Source organism: Oncorhynchus nerka, linkage group LG22, assembly GCF_034236695.1.
Source record: "Oncorhynchus nerka isolate Pitt River linkage group LG22, Oner_Uvic_2.0, whole genome shotgun sequence".
NCBI classification, from domain to species: Eukaryota; Metazoa; Chordata; class Actinopteri; order Salmoniformes; family Salmonidae; genus Oncorhynchus; species Oncorhynchus nerka.
This window is the reverse complement of record NC_088417.1, coordinates 37961823-37977017: the sequence shown is the minus strand read 5'-3', so window position 1 is coordinate 37977017 and position 15195 is coordinate 37961823. Positions and strand designations below refer to the sequence as shown.

Below are 15195 nucleotides of genomic sequence, written 5' to 3'. Positions count from 1 at the left end.
TTCGAAGTAAAACCACGACAAGCCTACCCAATATCAATACATGAACCAACCAGTCACTTCAGCGATCTTGATCAAATTTCGCAATTCATAAACTGGCATAGCTCACAGTGTGAGGTAATGCTCTTGGATCCCCCCCCCCGGTAATGCCTGCGAAACTGCTGCGTGGCAATCAATTTGGTGTCTGGAAAGATGTATTTACAGCCTCTAAGCAGTTGGCAAGCATCAAGGGCCTTGAAACAAGTTGCTTGTAAAAGAGAGGCAGAGAGGTTGGAGAGATGGCAGTCAATACACCTTGTCACACCGGTCAAGCCTAATTAATTTCTAATGCAAAACATTTTGATCTTGGTTTGGTATTTGGAGCTGTTAGGAAGTCAAGTTTTTGGGGGCCTTTGGAATGGCTCTGTTAGCAGAAGGGGAAAGTATGCTTACGTCCCAAGGGCCCATAGGGCTCTGGTCAAAGGAAGTGCACTTTGTAGGGAATACGGTGCCATTTGGGATGCACAATGCTATACGTTGTGTCTAGAGATGACGTAACCTCTCATAGAAGAACCTGTCTTCCTCCGATCACCCGATTCACTTCAGCCAGTTTTTCTCATCACCATTTGCAGAATGTATCATTATGTATCACTGTGTGTATGTGGGCCAAGTGATATCCAACATGTCTCACAATCCATTCCAAGTAAGATGGAAGCCGTTGTGGGTGATTACATTTGCTGATTCATTCTGATCATTCATCCACTAATTTGCGAGAATGGTGGCCTATGTATTAATTCGACTTCAGATAAGGAACGATAAATTACTATCTAGAATTGTATCCATGTAATAAATGATCATTTTCTGAGATGTTTTATACTCTGGTAGAGTGTATCCCAAATGGCACCCTATAGCCTATATAGAGCACTACATTTGAGCAGAGCCCAGCCACCGTGTATTATCCCAGGAACAGCAGCCAGGCTGACAGTAGTGACCCAAGTCCTCTCTGCTGCAGTATCTTACTGTGTTTTTTTGGGGACACTGCATACGAATTTTACACAAACATGCAGGGCAGAAAAATTACTTCTCGGTGGGAGCGATGGGGGTGGGGTCCCCCAAATGTCCCCCATGGTTTAAAGTAGTGCACTATGTAGGGAATACGGTGCCATTTGGGACTCATCCTATACCACTCTGATGCTTTCAAAACACACACACACTTCGATAACTGGTCCACCTGTAATGCCTAGCCTCTTTTAGCCCCCCAAAATAAAGTGTGTTCATTGGACTTTTACCCTTGTCTGCACCCTAACTAACCCTGGCGTTGCAGCCACTGAGAAACGAGCACTCCCATTTCAGTAGCATTACAGGTCCCATGGCCCTCCTTCAAGAGAAGCTTAAATAAAACATAGCCGACAGGACTACTGTACAAGCAGCGGGTAACATTAGCCCCAGGATCTCCTACAGCCCCTCAACTCTGTGCAGTTTATTTCTCTCAGACATGCGTTCAAATACTTTGAGCGTTTGCTTGAGTGCCAGATGGGCAGGGTTTACAGTTTTGGGACTTTTCTATTGGTTTATTAAGCCAGGCAAGCACAAACAGGTACATATAAAGTATTTAAAATTATTTTTCAAACAGTTGAAACCCAAGTAATCTGACTTATTTTGCTACATCAATCATGCTCTCTGGTTTACACACACACAATGTTTGACCTGTTAATATCTTCACAAAATAGCAGAACGGTAACACTAAAAGAGTTTACCTCTCCCATAACATTGACACACACATTTACACAAGCATACACACTCCCTCTCCCCACATCTTTCTCCTTTGGCTGAGGGGGTTCATTTATTCCTTTTCATCTATTCAGTGTCACAGAGCAGAACCTGTGGTATTTTGTAAAGCTCTCTATGACCCACTGTAAGCCAACACACACACACACACAGGTGATGGTGCTATTTGAACAGCTGTGTCTGCTCCCTGCGTGTTTATTAGTGCCATTGTTATGCCGCTGCTATCATGTCATTTTCTCCCACTCTTGCTCCATTCTCTTCTTAAATCGCTATGGCAAACTATGAAGGAATTTAACTTGTTAACCTTAACGGTCTGTGAGTGGGGGGGGGGTTCACCTTGCCTCCCTCCATCTCTGCCCTCCAATTAGTTTCTCACAAAAGCACTCCCGAAATGTTCACCGAACATCAGTGCTCACCTATTCATTCCATCTACTACGTGTTCAATCCATGGGTTGAATAGATTGATTTTGACATCTATAAATTTCACAAAGGTAGCACTACTTTGACCAGGGCTCATAGGGAATAGAGTGCCATTTGGGACAGAAAATTATAAAATATGGATAAAAGCTAGGAGAGACTCACCAAGTGTTCTGGACATGACTGGCAGGGCTGAACTCAGCACCAGGATGGACACACAGCAACCAATGATCTACATGGAGGGGGTCGCAGAGAGTTAGAGTCAGCAGGTATAGAACCTTAACTGATGAAAACCATTAACATATAGATAGGCCATGATGAAACCATTGAGTGTGAGAACTGAGGGCGTGATTACCTTAACAAGACACTGTGTACACACACACACAGATGTGCACGCGCACACACACCTCTTCACAGTAAATGGATTCCACACATATTGTGCAATTAGTAGTTCTGAAGATGCTCATTACCAGATTCTGCTCTTTTGTGGCTTTCAAGTCCTTTCACTGAGTCGCCATGGCTCGTTAACAAGCCTCACCGTTCCCCCCGCTCATTACTAAGTGAATGGCTGCCCCCGTGAGCCAAACAGAGCACACAACCAGCCCCCCCTCCCCACACAACCACCCCCACCCACCCCTCACTGATGTACAAGAAAAGAAGCGATTGTTTACGCAACGTCCATGTTTACGCAACTCACAAACAAATATTGGGTGGGAGATGAACTGAACCATTCAGACGGAGGACTGGAGGGGGGGGGGGGGGGCTGAAGAGGATGAAACACAAGGTCTCAATATATCATCACCGCTGTGTGTGTGCATTTACCGTTGTCATGGTCGTGTCGTCTTTCCTGGGAGTGAGGCCTTCAAACACTCGCAAGCTGTAGAAGCCGACAACTGAGGACACCATCAAGTAGCTGGTGCGGAATCAAGGACAAGAAATCCAAAGCGTCTTGATTCGGACATTTGTTGACATTTTAAGTGGCCAGTTGGCACCTTTTCACCAAGGAAGAATGTGACGAAACACAACAGAATGTCCCGGAAAATGTCAAGACTAAGCAAGGTCTTAAGTAAGTAAACACCACTGGCCCTGGGAATGTCACTCGTATCACCATGGAGCAAGGGCCATATGTATCAAATGTCACAGAGTAGGACTGCTGAAATAGGATCAATCTTGCATTTTTTTTATCCCAATAAAAAATAATACATGGACAGAGGACTTGATCCTAGATCGGTAACTCCTACTCAGACACTTCATATGGCCCCAGAGCAGAGGGATCATTGAAAGGATACAACATGAGGATGATGTCGACGACAGCCTGGACCAGTCCAAACGTGGACAGCGAGGTGTTCCCAAGCCCCCGATCCTGGAATGACAGAGGAAGAGGGGGTTTTGTTGTTGTTGTCTTGTTAAGGAAGGGGGGCAGTCGCACTCCTCTTGATTTATTGTGGATAGAGACCAGGACAGGAAAGGAGACAAGGAGAGGAAATATAGGAGGAGACAGAGTGTGCTGAAATAGCAGTGGGCTCGATTCAACCCCATTCTGCAGTGGTATGTGTTCCAGAGGCCAAAAGGCTAGACCACAAATCAAATCAACATTCAAAAAGAGGATCTTTCATTTGTCTGTGTGTCATCAGAAGAACACCAAAATAGTTTTTTTTTTTAACAGTGCAAATAAATCCTGAATAGAATGATTTTATATGACAAAAGTTAACTGTAAGTATGTGATTACAGAAAGAAAAGTTAAAACATTTACATTACAGGTTAGTCATTTAGCAGACGCTCTTATCCAGAGTGACTTACAGGAGCAATTAGGGTTAAGTGCCTTGCTCATGGGCACATCAACAGATTTTCACCTAAATCGGCCCTGGGATTCAAACCAGCAACCTTTCAGTTACTTGCCCAACACTCTTAACCACTAGCCTACCTAAAACTCGGCACAAGTCGAAGTTTCCCTTTCAACAGACTCCAACCGGCTCAGTAATGGATGGAAAGAGATGAAAGAGAGAAAAGACTCCCTTTTCAAATCACTGTCCATCACACCATATGCAAACAGGTGTTGAGACAAGCAGCGAGGCACAGAAGTGCTTACGGTAAAAAGTGGAGAACGTGAATGCATGCCAATAACAAATACAAATACATTTAAAAACGCTTCGGCAAACACGCCAGATGTTTTCTGCCCTGCCCAATTGAAGTTCGTGCGGGGAAAAGAGACATCTATATATTACGCCAATAGTCTCGGCATCTGTGTTTTGTTTGAGTGATAAACATTTGCTTTTGTAAGACTTGGCACCCTAGCTGTTTACATGAACTACTTTTCACTTCAATCCAAAAGAGGATCAGTGACCTGCTTGCTCTGTGTTGGAGCGACTCGCAGCAGAGGAAGACGTCGGCCGCGTCCCAAACGGCACCATGTATTCCCTATACAGTGCACTACTTTTGAGCCGGGCCCCATTGGCCCTGTTCAAAAGTGGAGCGCTAGAAAAGGGAACAGGATGCCATTTGGGACGCATGCTCTCTGTTGGAGAGATCCATGCTATGGCACAGCAGCACAGGGACACGTTGTACAGAGGGTTGCACTTCTGTCAAGTTAAAAACGGCACCGGTCGTCAATATCTAGGAGCTAGCTCCAGCTGCATTAATACTGACAAAAACACACTTGTACAGGTCACTTTGCACACACACACACACACGCAAAGAAAGAGAAAATAAAAAGGAAAGTGTAGTTTCACACCTTTTTCTGCAACGGTCTCTGTAGAGCCCTCTCTCTCTCAGCGAATTAGCACACAGCATCTGATGTCATTTATTAATAGTGGAGTGGGAGGGGTTGTGTAATGCATGTGTCCATGTCATGGGAAAGGTCAACTCTTCAGTGTTACGTTTCTGCCATTTTGGGAAGATATTAACATGTTAAAGTGACAGGTGGGTGGGCGTGTGGCAGCTTTCTCATTAAGCCACCTTTCAATCTGGTATCCTTTTCATTCCAGTGGCGGGGTGGAGGGCTGCTAGGGTTGGTGTTCCTCGCAGCCTGGCTCATTCAGACACACCGTGTCTGTTGTTTCTGGGATTAGCGGGGAGCAACACCTGTGTGCCGGCGAGGTCGTGTGGAGAGCGTCACACCCAGCCAGGCCCTTCAGGCGTGTCCCGTCCTCCTCCGTCACGCTTTGATGTACCTCACATAGTTTCAGTGACGGATAATAACAGAAGAAAAAAAATACTCACCGTGGATCCCCCCCTTATCATTTCTTTGTTTTGCAAAGCCACAGATTGAGAAGGAACCGAATGTCATCAGTCAAAGGTTCAGAGGATCCCCTAGGTACGGATCTAGGATCAGCTTCCCATCCTCCAATCCTAACCTTAACCATTAGCGGGGTAAAATGCCAAATTGACCCAAGATCAGCACCTACAGGGGATGAGCTGGCAATAACACGGTTGTAAGTCCTCTTAATGCCTGTTCATCAAGCTGTAAAAAGCCCTGTCCTCTGACTGGTGCACCTCCTCTCCTCCCCTCCTGTCTGGCTGTGAGTCAGAGAGAGAGAGAGATGGAGGAGGCTGGAGGTTGGAGCAGCAGTAGCCCTGTAGTACTGAGTGCCATGCAGTGTTGTGTAGGAGGGAGGGATAAACAAACATCTACAGCTCCTCTCTATTGCTCTGTTCTGCTCCCAGCCCTACAGCTCTATCTGGAATGGGCCTCATTTGACTTTCCCCACAGTCTGGAGCCCATTGGCCCTCTCCCTCGCTTTCCCTTCTCTCTCCCTTTCTCACCTACCTGGCCCAGTCATCCCTCCCTCCCTTGCACCCTCCTCTCTCTCGGCCCCCTCGCTCCTCTCTCAGAGAGTGCATAGTAGCTGAGAGGGCATTGCGATGCACCAGCCATCCCTGTTAAGTTGGTTAGATGGGTATGATATCCGTAATGATTGACTGTTAGGACACACGGATGCCGCCCCCCTAGCAATGTGAGATCAGAGGCGTGGCATCCTTCCAGCTCATCAAACGCGTAAACCATTTAGCTGTGCTGTGGCTGTCAGGGGGAGGCAGGAGGCAGGAATCAAGCTGCATGACAAGCATAATTTGGGGGATTTTCTGCAATGCGTCATGCCAAAGAAAATATCTCCTCAATTGGAATGTCGAGAAGGAGGGCGGACGGTCACCCGTAAGACGAGCTGAGAAATTAGGCAGAAAGAAGATACCTTTTGTTGCCTTAGTCATACGAAAGGAAAACACACACAAACACACAAGAGACGAGCGAACGAGCGTACACACACACACTTCGGTTGTAGCAGATGAAACGAGATAAAGAGATTAAGGAAGTACATTACATGCAAGAGTATTAGGTTCTCCAGTCAGACACATAACAGGAGTTCACCTGGTCTGCCTGGTCCACACAGAGCTACTGACTGAACCCCCCCCCACCCCCCACACACACAGAGGGTAAAGCAGCTTATTTCACCTGCTGCGGACATCACACATTTCATCTGCATGCCGCTGTGAAATGACTTTCAATGAGCAGCAGCACGACAAAAAAGGCATCCAGGCCAGCTCTGCTATGATAAACATCTGGCCCAGAGCTTTCTTTCCAACATGCACCTGAGCATATCCGGAATTTGATTTATATCCCCGACGACTGCCAAGCACCTTCGCAGCGGTCTAGTTCAGTAGCTGCCTCGCTCCGGATTTACCTGTGTGTGCGTGCGTTAGGGCTTGTATAAAAAAGAAACGGCCTCTGATGTGAATCTGTTCATAAGGGGAACAGGAAGCAAGTCTCTCTCGCCATTATAGCCTACCTCTGATCCCTTTGGCATGGCTGTCTCATCCACCAGCAGATAGAGGATATTCAGCGCCACCAGTAGGACTGAGATGGTCTAGAGAGGAGGAGGAGGAGAGTTGAGAAACAGAGGGATTTAGCTAAAAAGATCAAATCAAAGACAAGATGGAACTAATCATGGGTTTGTTTCTCTGTACTCTGCAAAGTGCATATTCTGTAAGCAGTTCCACACTGCGGCTGTACAACAGGAGCATGTTAAAAGAGGCAGATTGAATCCATCCATGTAGAGTACTCGAAAGCCCAGCTGCTTCAGCGGTGTGACTATTTAGCGGAGCCTTTTCTTTAACACGGCCGGACAAACGATAGGGTGCCATAGGGCTCTGGACAAAAGGAGTGCACTACATAGAGAATAGGGTGCCATTTGAGATTGCAAACTAAGCTGACCAGGGAAAACTCCCCAGCAGCCACCAAGGATTTATGCTTCATATGCCATTGGGAAACAGGGGCTTTAGTGGGAGTGACTGGCTGCAGCAGTATCAATCTGAATACTCACCGTCCCTGTGAGTAGTATTAACATCACAATGGGGTAGAGCAGGTTCTTTTCCCATGCAGAGGCTTTCTTCCTCCTCTCTAGGGGAGGGAAGAAGGGAAGGTAAGAGAGAGAGAGAGAGAGAGAGAGAGAGAGAGAGAGAGAGAGGGTGGGTAGGTAGGTAGGTAGGGGGAAAGAGCGAGAAAGAGGGTATGAGAAAGAAAGACAAAGAAAGAGATGGGGAGAGAGGTCTGAGTTGGGAAACCACCACATTCATTGAGTTTGGGATTCTAACCATTTAGGCAAATACGACCAATACCTCAAATCAATAGAGTGAATCACTTACGATATTAAAGACTGTTTTCCTAAACTGTTTCATTAATATATCAAAAGTGAGTCGTGAAACCTCATGGCTTCAGGGTTTATTTCTAGAGTTAGTACAACTTGGTTTGGTAAAACATATCGTGAGTGTGGGCACCAACATTATCTGCTCTCTCATCAGAGAGACCATAAATCAGTCTTCCTCTTTAATTAGTCCATCTTCGCTATATAGAAACAATAACGGAGTACAGATGAAACAGAAAACTGAGATTAAAATGAACAACTTGATTTATAGGTCTACCTGTTAAAGGATGACAGACAGCGCCGCTACCGATCTGCCTTCTTGTTCTGACACAAATAGATGGTTGCAGAGAATAGGTCTCTATCGTTTAAATCGTTCTACACATCGAGAATCTGCCTTATAATAGTATTATGTCAGCAGTGATAGCTTCTGAAGACTGACGGAAGAGTACACCACAGCGTGGGCCAAGGACAGTAAAGGACATGTGAAATAAAGGGATTTCAGAAAGGACATTACAACACTGTGGTCCAGTGTCCTTACGACTAGCTTGACTGACTTGCCCTCCATCCTTCTCTCTCGCCCTCCATCCTTCTCTCACCCCCCCCATCTCTCTCCCTCCCCTTGTGCCAGGCTGGGCGGCCTGTGACGTTTGCCAAGGCGCACTCTATATGCACCCTCCTGCTAAATTAATGACATCACTAAAAGGCTGGGCACAATATAAAGTTTGCATCTTGTCCAATATCCTAAGTGCCTTTGTGGCCTCATCTCCCCCTCCCAACCCCCAAAAGCCTTGGCGCGCACCCATTGTACCTCATTTATAATATCCTAAAAAGGATGGAAAATAATCATTATCGAGCAGAAATGCTTTGGGACGTGTCCAAATTAAGAAATAAGACCGAGAGGGAAAAGAAAGGCTCGCTGGCTCTCAGCAATATCTGAAAAGCCTACCTCTTTGCATATGTTTCAATAGAGAATTCAAAGTCCCGAAAGACAGCATCTGCCCATACATATTATAATTCCAGAAAGCATAATGCGGCACCAACAACTCACCCAGTTTATTCCTCTGATCTCGGACGATGTCCAATTCTTTGTTGAGTCGATGAGCACTTCCTTGGGAATGAGAGTGAGATGTCGACCCTGCGGACAAGAGGGGGGTGACATCAAATAAGGGCATGGCATTTTATCAAGCTTTTAACTTACCTTTACACTTCACTCACTCACGCACCACGTAGTCATTGTGATTCGACTGCCAAGTATCTGTCAAATAACTGAAAAGGTATATTTGTTAATTCTGTAAAAACAGGGAGGCTAAACAGACAGTTCGATTAGCTACACGTGATTAATGTTCAACAATAATTAATAGTCATGGCAAGGGGTCTCCCTTTAACAGGTAAATAAAGCATTTTCAGTCACTGCTTACGTAGGTGCAGTTCTTTCTCCAGAAAGGTTGCACTAAAGCCTCTAATAAAAAAGCATGACTACTTCTGTATTTTCAACCCTCAACCTTTATGGCATTTCTCCTATTTTATTAAGAAATCCCATCTGAACGGGTAATCCTGCTTTGTACATAACAATGTGGTCTCTCAAACAAGTAAAAATAATCTCCTGTGTCAATGCTGTCTAGCGAGCGAACGGGTGCATGCTCCAACTGGTTCCCGGGGCTAGGGAGAAGACAGCGAGGGATTCTCCAGGAAAACCACAAGGGCAGCTCATTTAAGGCTAATTGATCTGTTTTACTCTGTTTTCCTTCCAGCCTTGACGTACAGGTTGGAGCCCTCAAAGCCAAGTGGAAGAGTATCCATTTGCATCCCCTGGGGTGATTGGCAGATCAAGACTAATTAGTTCAGTGTCACACTGTTACTAGCGTGCAATAAAAAGATGATCTTTCATCTTTGTTACAGGGGTGAAGAACCAATCACTTTGATCAAATATCCCCCCCCCCCAACTATTATGACACACCCTGTCTGGATGGGCTTTGGGATACAACGAGAAAGAGAAAAAAAGGATAGAGTAGGTGGAGGGGAAAAAAAAACCCAGAGTGGATCCTGTCTGTGCCCTGCCTAATACCTGTCCCAGGAACGCAGTTGGGGAAACTTTGAACCCTCAAACCAAATGCAGTCACAATGCAACAGGAAATGTCACGAGCAGTTCAACAGGACGTGATTTGAGAATTGAGTCGGACCCAACATCGAGTCCTGAGGGGCACCGTGACTGTTCAGCCACAAGACATCTCATCTATCTGGAGAACGTATGCAAAACAAAATCCTCAGCCATCACCTTATCACAGTAATCCTATTATTACACCGACTCTAAATCAATTTCAAGCCAGGTCGCAGTTGTAAATGAGAACTTGTTCTCAACTGGCCTACCTGGTTAAATAAAGGTGAAATAAAAATAATATTTACAAAAAGCTCCAACTAGCCATGACTATTATTAGGAACATCAAATTATCTGACCACCAACCAAGAACAAAATCATTACATGATAAAAAACAAAACAATGCAGACGATAAAGGAAAAGTGAATAATAGCAATTTTAAGAAGTGACATCCTTCAAGCAAAAGCAAGATATATTAAGGTACGGGCAGCAGAGGAGACAGCAGTCCCCAAAAAAGTTCCCGAGTTCCTGCACGTACCAACGCTGCTACTGCTGCCGAAAATAATGAAACTTCTCCTCTCCAACCTTCACCATAGTTTAGCGATTACGTCACCTCACATTATGCTAAGCAGCAGGCGGAGGCGACGGACGGAGGCGTTGGCAAGGTCATCGTGCCGCATAGCATCTGGACCAGAGCACGCTGCTGCTGCCGCGAAACACACAGAGGGAACCAGAGGGGCTAGCGAGCCTCAACTAAGACAGCAGCTTAGCTCATGTCTGAGCTGCATCCCAAATGGCAGCCTATTCCCTATATAGTGCACTTTTTTCGTCCAGAGCCCCTGCTTTTGGACACGACCCTGGACTGGAGTTGGAATACTGAACTAGCTCAGGTGCAAGGCCTTCACATTAGCATAGGGCCATTGTTACGTTGCCCTCTCACCTAATTAGCTACTGCGTCTGAAGATGTGGCATAAGGTCAAAAATCGAAACCATCCCCGTCACTCACTGTAGAACGCCGTGAACTACATAGACCCAGGCATTGACACTTTTCAGAAAAGGCCAGAAGTATAGGGGGGAAACCGTCAAAAGAGAGATAATTGTGAAGACATTTTGTGACATTGGACAATATCAAATGTAGCCTAACTTTGCATAATCCATTTCCTAAAATGACCAACACACTTAATTTATCTCAATGCACCAAACTGCAGTAACTTAACAAAAGAACACGTCCCAATAATATCTCCTTTTCTCCTGAAGTGTGCATTTGTTCGCTCCTTCCCACAAATCTAAAATCATTGGATCGGTGGAGGCATGGACTAAATGTTTCGGCCATATTTCTTATACCAGTCATTTCCTTTCAGTCAAGGGATGTGAACAAGTGCATACTTTGGGAGGAAGGAGAGACAACGGGGACATAGCTAGACTCTCAATGAAATAGGCTACAGCATAGCAAACAAACAGGGACACCTGGTGGAGGGGGCTCAGGACACATCATTCTGTCAGGCCAATGTAAAACTATGCATAATGTCAATTCTCCTGACACGAATTACATATGCAGATAAATCATGCAACACTGTGCATTTTCAAAAGGACAAGCTTGCTCCCCATCACTGGCTAGGGTAGCCAGATCTGATATTGTAATGAGCGTGTCACTGCGCGTCTCCTTGCGGTTCATATGGTCCTATCAAACCTCTCGCAGAGTAAACACACACACACACACACACACACACACACACGGCCACTCAGCCGGAATAACCCACCGCTCCTGCTCATCTAAAGCAAACAACCAAATCCTAAATGCTATTTGGGATGTAATTGCACAGAGAAGAGATGCAAACTCAAAACCCTGAAGAGTAAATATACATCAATCCAATCCATTGATCGGTCTCGTTAATCCAAAACAGCAAACATAAACAAAGTGTAATGAGACAGGTCTAATCTACGGCCGGGCAGGCGAGGGATGCAGAGGACACAAGCCAAGCGAGGAGGACATTGGGCGCTTGTGGAGTGTGTCCTGTGAACTATCCCTGAACCTCTTCCTCCTTCTCGAAAAGATCAGAGGGAACCTCACCCTCCACTCATACCCTTCGAGTTACACCCGAGTGTGTGTGGTAAAAAAAAAAAAAACATTCCTGGGATTCCCGATAAGGCGACACGGATCTCGCTACTTAGTGTCTGAGCGATAGCTATTCTCCCAGCTGCTTAGCTCTCGCTCTCTCCACCACGGGAGAGCGGTGGAGTTAGGCCGCGCCGCCCCGGTGGACTGGAGAAGTCGTGGAGTGGGGTTATTGTGTTCAACTCACGGCGACATCAAACCCTCGTCCCGGTGATAAGGAACAGATTACACTTATTTTATCAGGTGTTCAAAGCACCAGCATTTGGCATAAGCCCTAGGAAACCAAACAGCTCAATAGCAGACCTATTGAGAGGAGCACCGGCGTAGCGTTTGAAAACAGTGCTATCAGCACAAGCAATCTTCCGTACCTCCCTGGTTTGTAAAGACACTCATCCTCTTTATTTACTTGCATCTGTACACTTTGTTGCGTGCTTCACTTGATATTAAAGTATGTTTGGCGGGCGCCCCAAATACTTCCTGCTTTGTGGGATTCTTCAACACTAAAAGAAGGAATTTGGGAACAGTGGCCGTAGGTAGATAAAAGGCAACGCAGGTTGACAAATAGTGTATTTTGCAAGTAAAACATCTTGACAGCAAATAACATTTATTTTTAGTTTGAGTTAATTTCCTTTTAACCATGGGGAGTAGAGAAGATTTTGCAGTTGTAAAGCAATAATGCTGCACATCTACACATTTTGACATGGGGTGGAATGAAAATAAAATGTGCAATTTTACAGCTTATTTCCTGCAGTTCTACACATTTGGTGGAGAGACATGTTTGCAGTCTCTAGCATGATATGAGCGAGAGCGACTAACGAAATCAATGATAACCCTGTCGGTAATGTATGTTTAGATAGCTGGCTGCTAGACTAATTTACCAATCTAAAAATGTTTAGCTGACATGGGTAATTGAGTGAAAAACTGCTGATGCACAACCAAATTTCGAAATGGCACCTTGTGTATTCTACTATTCTAACATTCAAAAATAAGTTGAGATCCCGACTGAGTGCCAAAATTATTATTTTTCAAAAAATAATTTTAATTTTTCTTGGTCTTGGGAAATTGATCCACGGGCCTACAAAAAAGGGGGGCCGCCGCCAGTTGCCCATCCCTGGCCTAGTTAGTAGTAGTCTATCAACATGTTTCACCAACATCTACTACACCACCATCAGAAATAAATACAGTCTGAGTCCCAAATGGAACCCTGTTCCCTACACAGTGCACTGTTTTTGACCAGAGCCCTATGTGCCATTTGAGACACAGCTACTCTCCAAGACCATTTCAATTCCCTCCTAATGAGGGGCCTGTCATTACTAGTCTGGGGCCAGAGATCAAATGAGGAAATCGCCTGGCCAGTAGTGCCAGTGGAAGGCAGTGTGCCGTGTTCTTAAATTGACTCTAAAACTCTCCACCAATGTAATTTATGGTCTCTGACAATGGCAGCTGCAGCTTGTCCTTTAGAAAAAGTGAAAGAGAGAGCGAGGGAGGGAAAGAAAGCGAGCGAGGGACAGAAAGAGAAAAATAGAGCGAGAGAGAAAAAGCGAGAGAAAAAGAGGAGGAGAGGGAGAGGACAGGGAAATAGAGAGAGTTGTTGGGGGAAGAGAGGGAGAGAGGGGACGAGAGAGAGAAGGGAGCAAATGAGCGAGAAAAAGAGGGGTGGAGTGGGGAGGCTGATTTGTCAATGCTAATTGGTTCCAGTGCAGGAGCGCTCCATCACGACCCAATGGCGAACGTGCATAAAGACGACAGGACATCAGTTTTAGCACTATCCACTGAGTTTTAAAACTATAGCGTGCGATATGGTTCAATGTGCCAATAAATGCCAAATTGCCGGCGTCTTGAAGTTGAGCTTTGCTAACGACCATACAAAAAAAGAGTAATGGAGAGCAACGTACAATATGGCGAACTGAGCAAAAACTAGGAATTTGTGGTAAGTGCATGGGGGCCGCCATCTTTATGCACCTCTGCTATTGTGCAGTCATCTCCTTGTAATGTGCCAACACATTTCCTGGTCTGTGTCCGAAATGGCACTCTATTCCCTATAGCCGATAGTGCATTACCATAGAGCTCTGGTTAGGGCTGGCACAATTACCGTATAACAGACGGTCATGGGGGGGACGAACAGCTGACTGAAGGTAGGATGGCCGGGCATTCGTGCGTTTGAGTCCCTTTCTGCGGTAACATGGACTCTTAACAACGTGATGAAACTTTACTGCTCCTTGCTAAAACAAACAAGGCGTTGTAGCAAACAAGTCTTTGGTTGCCTAGGCAATGCACCCCACCCTATAGCAGTAGCACCCATAGAAATAGAATGAATAGAACAGGCTTGGAACCTCTAACACTGGTAATTTGACAGGTAAACTCATAGTCCCAGTCGGTACAAAAATAGAACATCTTGGCCCTGCCCGCCTGTGAGGAAAACAACTTGTGGTTACCTCGGTTACCCCATTGGCTCACATCCAAATCGCAACCTTTTTCAAATTTTGATGTCGTCTGCTTGTTTTAGCCAACAGAGAAGGTTTATCTGGATCAAAAAGAGGGATAGATGATGGTCCTGTTGGGGTCGGGTAATGTGCGTGTATTGCCATTGTGTTCTTATGCTCAAACATTACAACAAAACCCATTTGGCCCCCAATCGGGTCCTCTGGGCATGTGCCCTGCGTGCCACGTCAGTAATCCAACCACGCCAAAAACACTCCTAAATTATTATTTTTTTCCTCTCCTTGACTGTCTAGCTTTCATTTATTAGGTTTTGGAGTTCTCAAATATTATATTATAAAAAAGGGCCGGCAGGTAGCCTAGTGGTTAGAGCTTTGGGCCAGTAAACCGAAAGGTTGCTGGATCGAATCCCCGAGCTGACAAGGTAAAAATCTGTCGTTCTGCCCCTGAACAAGGCAGTTAACCCACTGTTCCCCAATAGGCAGTCATGGTAAGTTAGAATTTGATCTTACATGATGACTAAAGGTTAAATAAAAATGTTAAAGTATCCGTTTTACATACTTTCAGTATGGTTTTAGTCATTTAAAGTTACACTGAAAGCCTTTTCCAAACCGGAAAATTAATTTTTTTAAATAATGTGGGTGTGCAGCGGCGGTGGGCATTCTAAATGCATATAGGGGAAACATTGAACTTCTATTCATTCCATTTCTATAGCAGCACATGTTGTC

At 45.3% G+C, this 15195-nt stretch overlaps 1 protein-coding gene across 1 annotated transcript in view; it reads right to left on the bottom strand.

The window, feature by feature from the left end:
- LOC115105140 (limb region 1 protein homolog) overlaps positions 1 to 15195 on the bottom strand; it is a 64715-nt gene that overhangs the window by 14592 nt on the left and 34928 nt on the right. Inside the window, 6 exon segments of the mRNA XM_029626786.2 lie at positions 2347 to 2413; positions 3004 to 3094; positions 3471 to 3544; positions 6963 to 7040; positions 7497 to 7573; positions 8866 to 8952. Coding sequence (XP_029482646.2) covers positions 2347 to 2413; positions 3004 to 3094; positions 3471 to 3544; positions 6963 to 7040; positions 7497 to 7573; positions 8866 to 8952 — 474 coding nt within the window.